The 14,205-nt window shown below is 39.0% G+C and overlaps 1 protein-coding gene across 1 annotated transcript; it reads left to right on the forward strand.

The window, feature by feature from the left end:
• The first annotated feature begins 343 nt into the window (after positions 1-343).
• Positions 344-11,832, forward strand: LOC120756010 (pancreatic lipase-related protein 2-like). Its single transcript, XM_058421562.1, is given in 12 exon segments — positions 344-392; positions 1,530-1,684; positions 2,654-2,779; positions 3,802-3,936; positions 4,430-4,538; positions 5,389-5,508; positions 5,598-5,720; positions 7,939-8,054; positions 9,000-9,129; positions 9,744-9,855; positions 10,870-11,038; positions 11,692-11,832. Coding segments are annotated over 12 exon segments (1,485 nt in total).
• Positions 11,833-14,205: the final 2,373 nt, after the last annotated feature.

The following is a 14,205-nucleotide window of genomic DNA, read 5'->3' on the forward strand; positions in this document are numbered from 1 at the left end:
TAATATGTTGTTTCAAATCCTGTAAGAATTTAATTTGCATGCCCATAAACTTTTTCTCCACAGTGAAAAAAGGGTTCTGTTTGTCAAGGACAGGAAGATTATCTTTAAGGATTCCTAAAGGATACCCTGATTATGAAAATTCTCCATGGCAAACAGAAATAATCCCAATGCTGTTTTCTTGAAACCTTACCATTTTTGAGGAAGAGCTGCACTTTTTTGGATCTAAGTCTGTAAATGACTGAAGTACTGAGTTTTGAGGGGTTTTAATGGGTTAAGGGAACACTTAGGTGAATTCCTGATTCTAATTTTAATTATGTTTGAATTTTGTTCTTTTTCACTTCAGATGCTTACAGTATGGATCACTACTCTTTTTCTTCTCAGTGCAGCCAGAGGTGAGACAAATAAGGAATAAAGTCTACAAGGAGTAAAAATAATGTGCAGCTTACACCAGGAATATCTATATTCTAGAAAAAGCCTGTTCATTGGAATGGGTTTAACATAATTCTTCGTTAGGACCACTGAGTTGTCTCATGTCATGTCATGTCATTCCCACATTTAACTCATTATTTTTAATTCTGGAAGGGTTTTTGCAAGTAACAAACAGAGTGGGAATCAGAAAGATATTTTTACATCCAAATTGATACTGAAATTCTTCCAGAACGTTTTGCCCCTACCCACCTTCAACTCACTCATGGTAGCTGCAACCATGGCAAAGAGAGCCTGGGCACCTACTCTTCACTGTGCTAAGAGAGAACAAGAAAAGAGTCTTGGTCCAAAATACCTCTTTAATGACAGGAAAGAATAGATTTTTTTTAATAGCAATAAAAATTACTTGGGATTTCACAACTGTTGTGCTATACCAGTGTGGAAGGATGTCAATTAATGGCAACACCCGCGTGTCTTATTGGCACCATTACTGTAGGCACAGTAGAAATTGTGGAACCGGTCCTTCAGGCACAGACCATACTTCCTGAGGCTGTGCTTTGCTCTAAGCTTCCACTCAAATTCCACTTTATTGCTTCCAATAAAATCTTACGGTGATAAAAAATAAGGGAGATATTTAATGTTCATTGTGGAGCAAACAGAAGTATCTATTTTAATGTTTTGGTTTCTTTTTGCTCCTTCATGAACTATTGTGCAAGAAATAACAATTTAGATAATCCCTGGATTTTAGGACTGATTTAAAGGACTGCTCTGTGCTGACTGCCAAAGCTGGTTTCTTCCCTGGATCAGGATTTTATTGTCTTTTTCCAAGGGCCGTGTTAACAATATGTTCGACCAAACACATCCTGAGTTCACCAGGCTGAGCTCCTGGCTCTGTCTGAAGCAGAAAGCATTCCTGAGGTTGAAATCCTTGCTACAGCCACCCAAGCGCCATGGAGCCCCTTAATCAAAAATGCTCAGAAGTGCCATTCTAATTCAACTGAGGCTTGTTTGGCTTTCCTGGTGTAAACCCTCTCCTGCCAGTTTCATGTACAGAACCTGTGACATTCCCAGAACATGAATATCTTTTTCTTTTTGCACCCCAGGAAGGGAAGTTTGCTACAAAAGGCTTGGATGCTTTTCGGACAGCCCGCCATGGGCTGGGATCCCAGGGAGACAACTGGCAGGGTTGCCCAGCTCTCCAGATGCTGTGAACACAAATTTCCTTCTTTACACCAGAGATAACATGGTGAAATACCAAGTAAGAAGATGCCTTGTTTTTAAATAATGGCGGTGTACAATACATTTAGTAAATTGTAGGGACAGTTTCTTTTCTCACATATTTTTGCTCATAAGACTCCTGGGAGAACCCCCAATTCCATATTAGACACGTGATAATTTTCTTCCATCTTTTTTCCTTTTTCCTCATTTCATCTCTCTGAGGAGCCAGGTATATTTACAACATGTTAATCACAGCCCTCTAACACAAGTCATTACAGGTAAAAGGCTCCAGAATTAAGGGGTTTTATATAAATGGCAGTCACAATCAGCAGGCGTGTTTATTAAGTCACTTCAGAGCAAGTCCAACTCCTTCAGCTGAGAGGGCCTATTGAGACTTAAACAAATCAGTCTTTTGCTGAAGGTGAGATGTCTGGTAATTAGTGCATGACATCCACCTTTTAAGTCAACAAAACCATAACAAAAAATATGTAAGAGCTAGTACACAGAGTTCCTCTAAAAGAAAATAATGTCTTCTTTCTCAGTTCACACCAAAATACCTACAGCCTCTGATTTTGTAAGCCTGGTGGGCTTTCACATAAAATATAAATGAAGCAATGCGGGTCTTATCTTCAAAGGAAAAAAGAAAGAAAAATAGGCAATTTCAAAGTCAACGACATAATACCTTTCAGGAGATGTTATCTTTGCATTTCTATGGCCAAGTTTGATAAAATCTTGTACTTACATAGCATATTGTACCAGTATATCACAAAGCATTGTGCAAAAGATGCCAGTATCTTCAGTTCAATTAACCTGAGGAAGTGAAGCGTTTGTTGAAGTGATTAATTGATTTCCCCTCGAAAGGCAGTTTAGGAATGAGAAATAAGACCCATCTCTTCCAGGTCTAGAACTATGCCTTAACCTTTGGGGTACTCCGGCCTTTATCAAAATGTACAGTGGGATGGAACAGTCACATCCTTGTTGTTCTGGTTGTTTGACTTTCTTGGCACAGAAAATTTCAGCTACAAATCCTTCAACTATAAAAGCTTCGAATTTCCGAGCACACAGGAAAACTCGTTTCATTATACACGGCCACCTTGCCGGAGCAGATCTCCCCTGGATAACAAGCATGTGCAGGGTAGGTACAACTATTGTTTGACAGTCATTTTGCTGGTATTTGAAAGTCTAAATATCCACATCTGGCTTAAAATTCCCATGTAAAATTTACACCTCTGTTCTCTTGTTAGTTCAGGGGATACATAAGGAACACAAAAGTCAGAATGAAGCCCAGTTCCACATGGCCACTGTCTTGTTACTGGCTGTGAGCATAGTGCACTTCAGCCTTCTGCTGAATGCCCTTTTTGCTGCATTCACCTTCTCATGGAAAGCTATAATAAATTGATTTTTCAATTCCTTGCCAATAATAAAGGGGGAAAAAAGAGCGAGTTTTCTCACCTCAGCAAAAGGTCACAATAAACGTGTCAGTTTGAGTGACACATTTGATTGAATAAAGCCAAAAGGCTTTGTTCAGCAGATTGGTTTCATTCTACTCTGGCACATTTAAAAAATGAAATTGTTTCAGAATAAAAAACTGAATCAGAAAGTTCTATTGGCAGAAGAGTCAAAATAGAATATTTTGGTTATAATGTATGAACTTCAGGCCTGAACAATACAAGCTGTAAGAGCTGAGGGTTTAAAAGCAGAAACCCTTCTGAATTCAAGAAGGAGCTACAAAGAAAACATACTTGGGAAGCTTTGATGATGCAGATTATTTTCAAGAAAAACAGACAAGTACTTTTCAGAGAGATTTTAGTGTGGCATTTCTTTTGAGAGTACTTTTAGATGATCCAAGCATAAAAAATTTGAAGAATAAAGCTTGGATCTATTTTGGTAACAGGGGTACTGTCATTACAAAAAGTTGGTTCCTTAGAGGCAACCAAGGCATCTGGAATGGAGAAAGGAGCTGAAGGAAACTTGGAAGTGCCCTCTGATCACTGGTTCCACTCTGCCTCCTTGTGTTGATCTTCAGCACCAGGAATTACTGAAGATACGTCGTCACCAGTCACACAAACAAAACAAAATATAGTTTGCCTATGCCCTGCTACAATTGTAATTAATGCCTGTTTCCCTCTTCTCTGTTGTTTTCGTGTTCTCCACCAGTTCATGTTTCACTCTGAAGACGTGAACTGCATTTTGACGGACTGGAGGGGCGGCTCCAGCGGTCTGTACACGGACGCCGTCAACAACGTGCGCATTGTGGGGGCCGAGCTGGAGTACCTGGTGGACTTCCTCGAGGTAAAGAAAATACCCCTGGAATGTGCACAGTCCACGTGGTAAAGGTCGTGCTCAGAGTGGCACTTTAGACCTGATTCAATAGAGCCAGGAAGAGCAAGAAGTAGCCAGTAAAGCAGGTGCAAAGGGCTCTAATCCCATACAGATGAGAATACCTGCTTCAGTGTTGTAATTCATTTTGAAAAACTGACACGACTTTTCAGCAGTTCAAAATGTTCGAAAATCTGAAATGAAAAATTAAATCCCCTAGACTTAGTGTATTGGGATAAGATGGTAGATAGTCATGAACACCCTAAAAATGAAGAGGGGTGGGATGAATGGAGAATTGCTTCTCTTTTGGGAGAGATCCCACCACACAGAACTGTAACTTTCCACCAGGACACTAGTCTCTGTTTCCCAGTGACCTGGCCATGTCCTGGCACTGCATGGGGACATGCTGCAGTGTCACTGGAGTATAACCACACCATTTTTTTCTCTTTTCCATAAACCCTCACAGAAGGAGTATGGCTACTCTCCTGTCAATATCCATTTCATTGGCCATAGCCTTGGAGCACACGTTGCAGGGGAGGCAGGGAGGAGGAAACCTGGCATTGGAAGAATAACAGGTACTGCAACTACTTCAGCTGATAAAACTTTATATTTCCATGCAACTTAAGAGAACCGAAGAATCACTGCTGCTTTATAAACATGCAATACAGAATGCAATGTGCTGGTTTGTCACAAACAACAAATTTATGTGTTATTTGTGTCCAGGCAGCATGGTGGCATACAAGTCGTGACACAAGACAGACACCACTTTCTTTTAAAAAGTCACTACTTTCTGCTTTTCTCTGCACAGACATTGCTTTGTCTAAGCCATGCACACAATGAGCAGTCACACAAGCAATTCAGGGAAGCCTGGATCAGAGTTGTGTTTCTTTATCTCCAAAGAGACCTCTCTGACATTGAAGAGAGGGGTTACCATTTTCAACCAAGATATTCTGGAAATAAAAATAGACTTCTTGCCAAATAAAAATTCATAAATAAATCTGCATGCTCAGAGTAACATATGAAGATTTCATATTTTTCAATGAAAAAAAAGGGGAAAAAAAAAAATCACCAAAAAACCCCAACCAAACAACAACAAAAAAACCCCCACACACAAAAACCCAAAACAAACAAACAAACAAACAAAACCCCAAAACAACAACAACAAAAAAACCCAAACCAAATCTCTTCTTATATTATAATTCCCAAAAGTAAGCCAAGCATACATCAGCATTTTACTGTGCTACAATGCCTTCAGTCAGCTTTCTATTAATTCCCTGCCTGTTTTTCTAGCTGTGGACCAAAAAATGGATTTTAATATGTGGAGTAAAAGCAGAAGTGTAATCACACATATAGCATACATAACCTGTATGTGATGATATACAGATAATATTATTTACTCAATCAGATGTATCTCCATCCATTTAGGTTTGGATCCAGCTGGGCCCCTTTTCCAGTACACTCCCACAATGGTTAGGCTGGATCCTTCAGATGCAAAGTTTGTTGATATAATTCATACTCATGCTGGTCATCTTTTCTTTGACTTTGGTAAGTTTTCATTTAAAGGCTGCCGTTGGCACATAGGCTGGCTATAGAACACCCGAGAGTGATCTGCCAGGATCCATTGTGCATTTCAGCTCCAGGGATTCTTCAGACTTGTGGCCACCTGGATTTTTACCCAAATGGTGGGAAGAAGATGCCAGGATGCAGCCAGCTTCGTGTACCTCCTGCAACCCGGGATATCAATGATCTGATGAGAGGTAAATATATTTTAAAGTACTACCTCATTATAGGTTACAGTTAGAAACAAAGGCTAGGATAAGGTAAGACTTCTATATAGCTCAGATTTGGAAAAGGGAGACAATGCTCAAAAATGGAATGTTTAAAGCTGCCTCTAAAATACTCTCCAATTTTCTTTTGTACTAACCAGGCAAACTCTAGATGAAAACTTCAGTTAAAGCATGCAAAATTGAGCATCACAAGCTAAGAGCCTCCCACTGTGCTGACAGGGTGACCTCAGTGGGAATTCCTCACATGAAGGACTTGTAAAATTTTGTTCATGGATAATCCAGAAATGAGTACTTCAAAATCTGAGCTCTCCTTCTCCCTAGGAAGATATCATTCCCAATATTACTTGGATTCATCCATGCCATCAAGCTTTAGTCTCTTCAAAGAGAACAGCTCAAGGTTAGAAATATAAAAGATGATGAAATGACTGCTCCATTAGTAGTTCTTCAAAGAAAGCTGGGCAGTTAATCAGAATTACCCAGGGATCCAGTACAATAGATCCACAAAATCCTGTCTTCTGATCCTAACCTACAGAAATGAGAACAACTGTTATTCGCAGCTAAATGTTTTGAAATCCCTACCACTAGTTAAATAATTTGCTTTCAAAAATGCTCTCCCTTGGAACAGGTCAAGAACTTAGTAACAAAGAGAACTGAAAGATGGCTGTGCTCAAAGTCACTTGGAACAAAAACACTTTCCAACTGGAATGCATTAAAATGTCTGCATTTAAATCAAGAAATTTCAATATTTTCCAGAGACATTTCAAAAGGCTCTTTGCAATGCTTTGTCATGAAGGAGGAGCTCAGCTCTATTGAACGTGGGCAGATGGAGTTGCTTGTTCATGCAGCTCCTAAAAATAGAGACGGCCTTAACTCCCTCCTCTTGGTTAAACCTTACTTTGTTTGGTAACCTCTCTTTTGTTTGCTAATGCTTACATTTAGGTAGTGGTTTTATACATGAAGTGCTTTAGAAATAATATTTAGTGACATTTTCCCTACAGCTTTTGATGCAGTAGAAAGGCTTTAGGTGTTAAGTGAATTTGCCACTAACATAAATTGAGCCAGCTGTAAGAGCTGAGGGTTTAAAAGCACAAACCCTTCTGAATTAAAGAAGGAGCTGCAAAGAAAACATACTCAGGAAGCTTCAATGATGCAGATTATTTTCAAGAAAAACAGACAAGTACTTTTCAGAGAGATTTTAGTGTGGTGTTTCTTTTCTTTCCTTCTGGAAAGAACAATGTGTCAACTGGTCAACCCTTAAGATGCATAAATATTGCCATTAAGGGAAATTTTGATTTCACTACAAACTGTGCTAGCTTGCAACTGCTTCAGTGCCTCCCAGATTTCTCCCTGTGGTTTGGTGAGCCCCCACCACATGCTGAAGCAGAACAGAGCTCATTTTAATACAAACAACCTAACTTTCGTATATTGTGTTTTGATACAGGAGAGACCTCAGAATCAAGGAAGACAACATTTGTTATAAGGGATGTGTAAATATAACCCAAGTAGCACTTTCTTCTTTCCTTACTGGCTGCTTATAGATTTCACTCTGATGGGCAAAAGTACTTGTTCCAGAGTTCTGACAAAATCAAGAGCACGCTGACAAATATCCTGCTTTTCAGAGGATTTCACACAATTGTTATCAAATGACTGAAGATTTTCTAGCACTTAAAAACGCCAAAAGGCACTGGATTTAAAATAATTGCTAAAATTACCTTTAATTCTAGAAATTAGTGGAAACTGTGATTTTACAGAATACCATGTTGGGATAACTGTGAGAAATGGAAAACTACTTCATGGTAACTACTGTATGCTTTACAAAAACTGTAGCTATGAAAAACTCCATTGAAATATCAAAGGGGAATACTCCCAAATGCTTCTTGGTTCACCTTGGTGCATCTCCACCTCTGTTAAAAATTAACTCTTTCTGACAGAAAAAAAAAAAAAAGTATGTAGGTGTAATCTTACTACAAAACCAAATACTTCACACTTTAATGTCTTTTAATCATTGCTATTTCTTTTACCTGAGACATCACTATGTGTGCAAGTGCTTTTTGAGGAAAAGAGACCCCAGAATGTTTCTTTGGCATGGACTTTATGTGAATGTATTGCTTTAGTCGCTTTTTACCTGTTGGGTTTTTGTTGTTGTTGGTTTGTTTTGTTTGTTTTTGTTTGTTTGTTTTTTCCCCAGCATACGGATCTTTTGGATGTGGACATAAAAGAAGTCTCAGGTATTATGCTGAGAGCATCATCACTCCAAATGGATTTGTTGGGTATCAGTGTGACACATACCGTGAGTTTGTGTTGGTAAGTACCAGGTCTGGATTTATCTGAGGGCCTATAGCCCTGCCCTTCTTCTTTTAATAATTTCTGGAGCAACTTCTGGACTTGGGATCATGGGATATAGGCACAGGGGACATTCAGAACTTCATTCACTCCATACCCAAACCCAAGCAATTTCACAATAGAGAAGTGATGATGAACTTTTAGCCTTTTTTTCATCAAATGCACAAATAGCCAAAGGTCTAATACCAGTTTGAACAGAACCTCACATGTATCAAAACTGAACTGCTACCTAAATATAGCAATGCTGTTTTTTGTGACTGCAATTAATCTGCTTTCAAGCTTATCTTTTTCAACCTTTTTATAATGGATGTAAAGGTTTTGATCTGATTGTCTAATCTATGTAAGTAGATTAAATTCATTAAGGCTCTGCATGGGGATAAAGGAAAAAGAGCTGACAGAACAAATCCCAAATCGAAAGCCCAGCCTTCAGTACCCTTAAACATAAATATTTTTACCATATGAGTGAAATATACAGCCAGACCCCCTTGGAAAAATGGCTATCCATCCAATAACCAGCACAAAACCTTCCAGTGGACCCTATGAAAGATGAATATATTACCTGGATTTTACAAATCAGGCAGCAAGGCATGACATTCTTTAAGGTATTTACTTAGGGTCTCTGCAAGACCACAAGGAATTAGGCCAGATTTTCAATCTCTTTTCCCTCTGATTTTCAACAAGATGAAATAAGCTGACTGACCACCTCAAATCCTTTTTCAACCGCAATGATAAATACTGAAGATATAATCTGAGAAGCAGGAACCTAAAAAAATCCCAACCAACCAAAAAAAAAACCTGGGAAAAAGCTGAAACACTCTAATTTCCTAAAATTTGAGAAGCGAGATTAAAATAGATAACATTAACTATAACCTGCCCTTATAACACACATTTTTATTTTCCCCCCAGGGAGACTGCTTTCCGTGTCCAGAGGAAGGATGCCCACTGATGGGTCATTATGCTGATAAGTTTTTACATAAAACTAAAAAAGAACAGCAGAAGGTTTATTTAAACACAGGGCCCTCCCCTCCATATGCTCGTAAGTGCTCATTTTGTGGTGTATTCTAAAGTGGCAATGAATTACGTGTGAAAAAGGACCTTACATTTCTGCAGAGCTGCTGCAGTTAATGAGTTGCACTCCATAAAATATCTAGAATTTCAGGTGTTCGGAACAAGCAGTACCAGCATCATTTGGGAAAACGGAGTTAATTGTAAAAAGAGATCAAATGATGTTCCCCTTTGGGTTAGACTTGGTTATTACATGATGGCTTCAAAAATTCTATAAAGCTGAAATTGGGAGGATATTGATGCTGGAAGTGCATAATTTCAAATTTTAAAATGTTCAACTGATTTTATTGGCAAAATTTATAAACTTGGGAGCATCTCAGGATTTTTTTGCCAAGCTCATCAAGTCAAAATGGTAGGGAGCACTAAGAAATACAATTTTAGTTGTAATTAATGTAGAAACAGCCACAGGACTGGAAAACAGGAAAATTAATAAACAAACTACAATTTATCACAAGAGGCTTTTGTTTATAAATGCACTTGTGCAATCTTTTTCTGTCTCTTAGAGACACTGAAACATATAAGAAATTCCACCCTTAGGAGAGAAATCTCCTTACAATAATAATCCATTTGCTTTTGCTTTCCGAGGCTGGCGAAAAGAGATACACGTCAAAGTATGCGCAACAGAAACCATGAAGGGAAACATAGATGTAGCCTTGACTGGAACGAATGGGTTCAGAAAAAAATATACCATTGACAAGTAAGTTTCATGTGGCTGTTGAAAACGTGGCTCTATCACTGTTATCACATGGAATGTGATAACACAGCTATTTTTACGTGCGTCACCCTGTTCTGTGTGGCCTGTGGTTTACACTGGTAATGAAAGCAGCTGAGAAGCAATTGAAGTTTCCTGTGCTGCAGATTGTGGTAAAAATCTGTTTGCTGGTCCCTCTTGCTCTGTATTTTCCTTTGTTTTCTGAGGTTGGTGTTAGCATAGCAAAGTGGGCAAGAGCTCTGTGGCTGCTGCTGGACTCAAACACAGTGTGGTGATCTCTGAGAAGACAAAGAGCTCAGTGATGTACAGTTATCTAATGATCCCCTCCTCTGGGGAATATGTGAATATGAAAGTTGCAGCTTGCCCATGAACTGTGCTGGAATATAGGAGTCCTGTCCACTCAGCCTGGCCTTTTCCAGTAAATGTGAATTTAAACCTCAATAAACAGATGCTGCTCAGCAACCCAGCTTCAATATTCCCAAACCAACCTCCCCTGTGTTTGAACACAGCCCTGGTCTATGCCAGGAGTACCTTTGGTTATAAATACACCACTGCAGCCATAAACCCACAGATAATTTCAAAGTCAATGTCACATTGCAATGTGTATTCTGTTAGAGTGAATAGTGATAGCACAGAAGGCACAAATATAAACTATAATTTTCAGTTTCTTTCATGGTTGAGAGCAACCAGAAACACTGGGAGAACTTTTTGACTGGGATTTATTTGAAGATAAATCTTATTTTTCAAAAGTAACGTATAGAATAAATCATGGCAATACTGACAAAGGCTGTGCTAACTGATGTGTGTTTTCATCCCGAAAGGCACAAGAATTTCAGCAAATCTATTTAAAAAGTTCATAAAATTCTAACAGCAGTATTCAAAGCCCCAACTCTCATGACATCCCACAGCTCATCTCCCTTACTGCCTGTAGTAAAGTTTTCTTTTCCCCCTCACTTGTGTAGAAGACCGAGCATCAGTGCTATGCTTTTCTTTTGGCAGGGGAACTTTCAAACCAGGCAACACCTACTTGAACTACATTGATACAGAAATTGCTGGGAATATTTCAAAAGTTGAGTTTCTCTGGAAAAAGCATCTAGGTCATGTAGACAGAGGCTGCATGGGAGCTGAAGAAGTCAGAATAATATCTGGGGAAAATGGAAATATGTAAGTACGTAATCTAATAATGTAAAGGTAGAAGTTTTTCTCCTAAACTGCAGTTTCATGTGCCCAGCTCTCCATGAGCACACAGCACAGCACACAGGAACAGCTCTGCAGAGTTCAACTTTGTACCTGCCTGCACAGGGTATTTCATGCTGACTCCAACCTGACCCGATGGGCCTGGCACCAACTGGCACCTGCAGGACATTAGATACACTTTTGGAACATACCTCTTATTTATTTTTAACCAAAATTAGTGCAGTTTACGCCTCTACCCCACTCAGTCATGTAAACTAAAGTGTGGTAAGTAGGGAAAATGGAGGGAGCAATTCCCTTCAAAAGCATGCTCCTGTCCCAAATGAAAATGCTAAAGGAGCCTGATCAAAAAGGCAAACACATCCTAAAAGTTAGTCTATTGAACTGATCTAATGAACTAATGAATTAGTCTGTTGAATTAGTCTAATGAACTAGTAAGTAAAAAAACAAACAAACAAACAAAAAAACACCCACACACTCTATGTTCTCGTAGAGCACTCACTCACACTCTATACTTTGACCCAACATGAAATAAAAACAGGGTTGATATTGATTGTGTTGGCTAGCATATGAAAATGTCCCATTTTATTGACAAATATTTCCCTAAACTCTTCCTCCCCTTCCCAGGTCTGTGTTCTGTGGGTGTGGAACTGTGCAGCCCAGCATGTGGCAAGCCCTGGCTCTTTGCTGAGGGTCAGGAATGCCTGGAACACTGCAGCCACCGTCACCGCCTGGAAGAGGACACTGCAGTCAGCAGCAAAGGGTTAAGGAAGCTCCCTCAACAGACTTTGAGAAATTTGCCCAGCCCCATATACATGCTCAACTTCCAAGTTAGTGCTGTCACCTTTTCTCCATGCAAGGCAGTTAGACTCCAGTGAGCTACGGTTATGATGACAGAAAACATGTTACTAATAACCAGCTGGGACTCTTTTCTATACCTGGAACAAGCATCTTCTTTATCAAAACTGTATTGTACTACTGAGAAACTTGAATTTTCTGGCAGCCTTCAATAAGAAACTCTTTTCTCTTTGCCAGTGAAACTGAATTTTCCACCTCTACGTTGCCTTTGTGACAATGCTGAAGTCAGACTTGAGCTACATCATTTGGGTTAGCATTGCCACTCCAAGTTTGTCAGCATTTTGATTGTACTGGTTAGCAAAAGCAGACCACTAAGAGTTATCAGCATCAGCCAAGATAAGCTAAGGTTCTTTTGTTTCAACACAACCTACCCACAAAAATTCTTCCATTTTTTAATTATCATCTTTTGTCTAAGGCATGCACCTGATTCTTTGCATCTGATGTGAGGATTATCATTTGGGTGCAGAAATTATGCGTATCAATCACGTTGGGCAATTCTGATGTGCCCCATCCTGACAACCAGATATTCCAGAATGCTTCCAGTGAGGTTCACCAAAAGGTGTTGATGTGTTACACAAGCCTGAATGTGGCTGATGATGAACAGGTGTGTTTCAAATTATGCAGCAAGACTTTGGAAATGTCAGAACCCCGTCACCTCCTGTGAAGTTTGCTGAAGGAGCTTGCTCAGGATATTTGATAAATTAGGTGTCTGCCTTCTCAGAGTCACTCCTCAGTACCCTTAATTTATCATCTCCCCACGAGCAGGGTGGGACCAGAAACCCTCTTGAGCAGGAAATTCATCCTTCTTTACCCCTTAAGAAAACTTCTTGGCAAGATGCCCTTCTTGAGTAAGAAGGGGCTCCCTTCTCCTGTGCTTCCCTGAAGATATGAAAAAATCCCCAAAACCCAGGTACTACTACACAGTTTGGAAATATCTGTAACTGGTAATTACAACATCTTGAACATCCTCCACAAACCATGCATGGCTCTCTGCCCTAGAGTTGCACAAATTAAGGCGCCTCTATTATTTTGCCTTTCTTACAGTCAGGAACTAAAGCAAAATAAATGTAAATATTTTTCTCAGGATCTGTGCAGCAGGGGCAGGGAACTGGTTTTTATGGCATGAACAGGCATCACTCCTCACAGGAATGGAACAAAGTCCTATTGGATTCAAGATTTTTTTTGAAGCCCATCCTCTCTTGCCTCCATACTTGACTGTGCCACTCTTGCAATTCTAAAAACTAATTTGATGTTATTTATGAATAATAAATAATATTCTTTCAAAAATACAAATTTCATTTTGCTTAATTTTAAGCTATAGATTTCGACAGCTTTCTGACAGAACATGACAGTTCATTTAGGTTGCTGACTGATGCTAAAAATGTGGTACAGCTGATTAGACCACTTAAAAATATGCATTTTCTCACCCAGCTTTTTCATCTAAAACTAGAACTTTGAATTTATTTCTTCTCCTTGTGTTGTTCTGTTTTCATTCTTGTTATATGCTATTTTGTGAGTTGATTTTTATTCTTTGGTATAGTAGACACCGACACTTCCCTTCTTTGCTAATATATTTTTAGACAGAACAAGAGAGATTTATTTTTATGGGATAAAGGTGAAAAAGACACACACTGACAGCAGCTGTGTGTTGCTGGTGGCAAATAATCTTCCCTGCTTCCTTCTGTATGTAAAATTTAAAACTCTTCCTAGTATGAAATCTTTGGATACTATCACTTCATATTAATGGTACTAGTCCAAATAATGCAAGCGTTTGATATTTCATGAGACAATCTGCCTTGGACAAAGCTCTGGACAGGCAATTCTTTCATATCTTTAAAAAAGGTAAACCATCTTTTCAGAACAATTTAAATTGAATCTTTAAAATGTCAAGTGAGACAGGCTGTCCTGTGTAAAGGTAGTGCTTTTAAAAATCAGATGTTCCTCATTTCTCCAGAGATTTAAAGGACATATTATGATTTGCATTCTGTCTTTTACATTATTTTAAAATTGTGCCAAAATGTAAGTGCTTCCAAATGACAATACAAATTGAATTTTATACTCCTTGAGCATGTGTTCACAACAGAAATTACGCCAAAGGTTAACTGATAAGAAAGCCATTATGAAGCTTTCAGCCACAGTCACTTTGCTCTCTTCTGGCACTCTTTTGACAACAGGGCAAGGTAAAACAACTACACAAACAAACCTCTTAGGCCTTTTATGGAAAAAGGGACAGCAATAACTAGCAATCCAAAAAATGAATTATTTGGGCCATTTACATTATTT

Source organism: Hirundo rustica, chromosome 8 (assembly GCF_015227805.2).
Source record: "Hirundo rustica isolate bHirRus1 chromosome 8, bHirRus1.pri.v3, whole genome shotgun sequence".
In the NCBI taxonomy this organism is placed as follows: domain Eukaryota; kingdom Metazoa; phylum Chordata; class Aves; order Passeriformes; family Hirundinidae; genus Hirundo; species Hirundo rustica.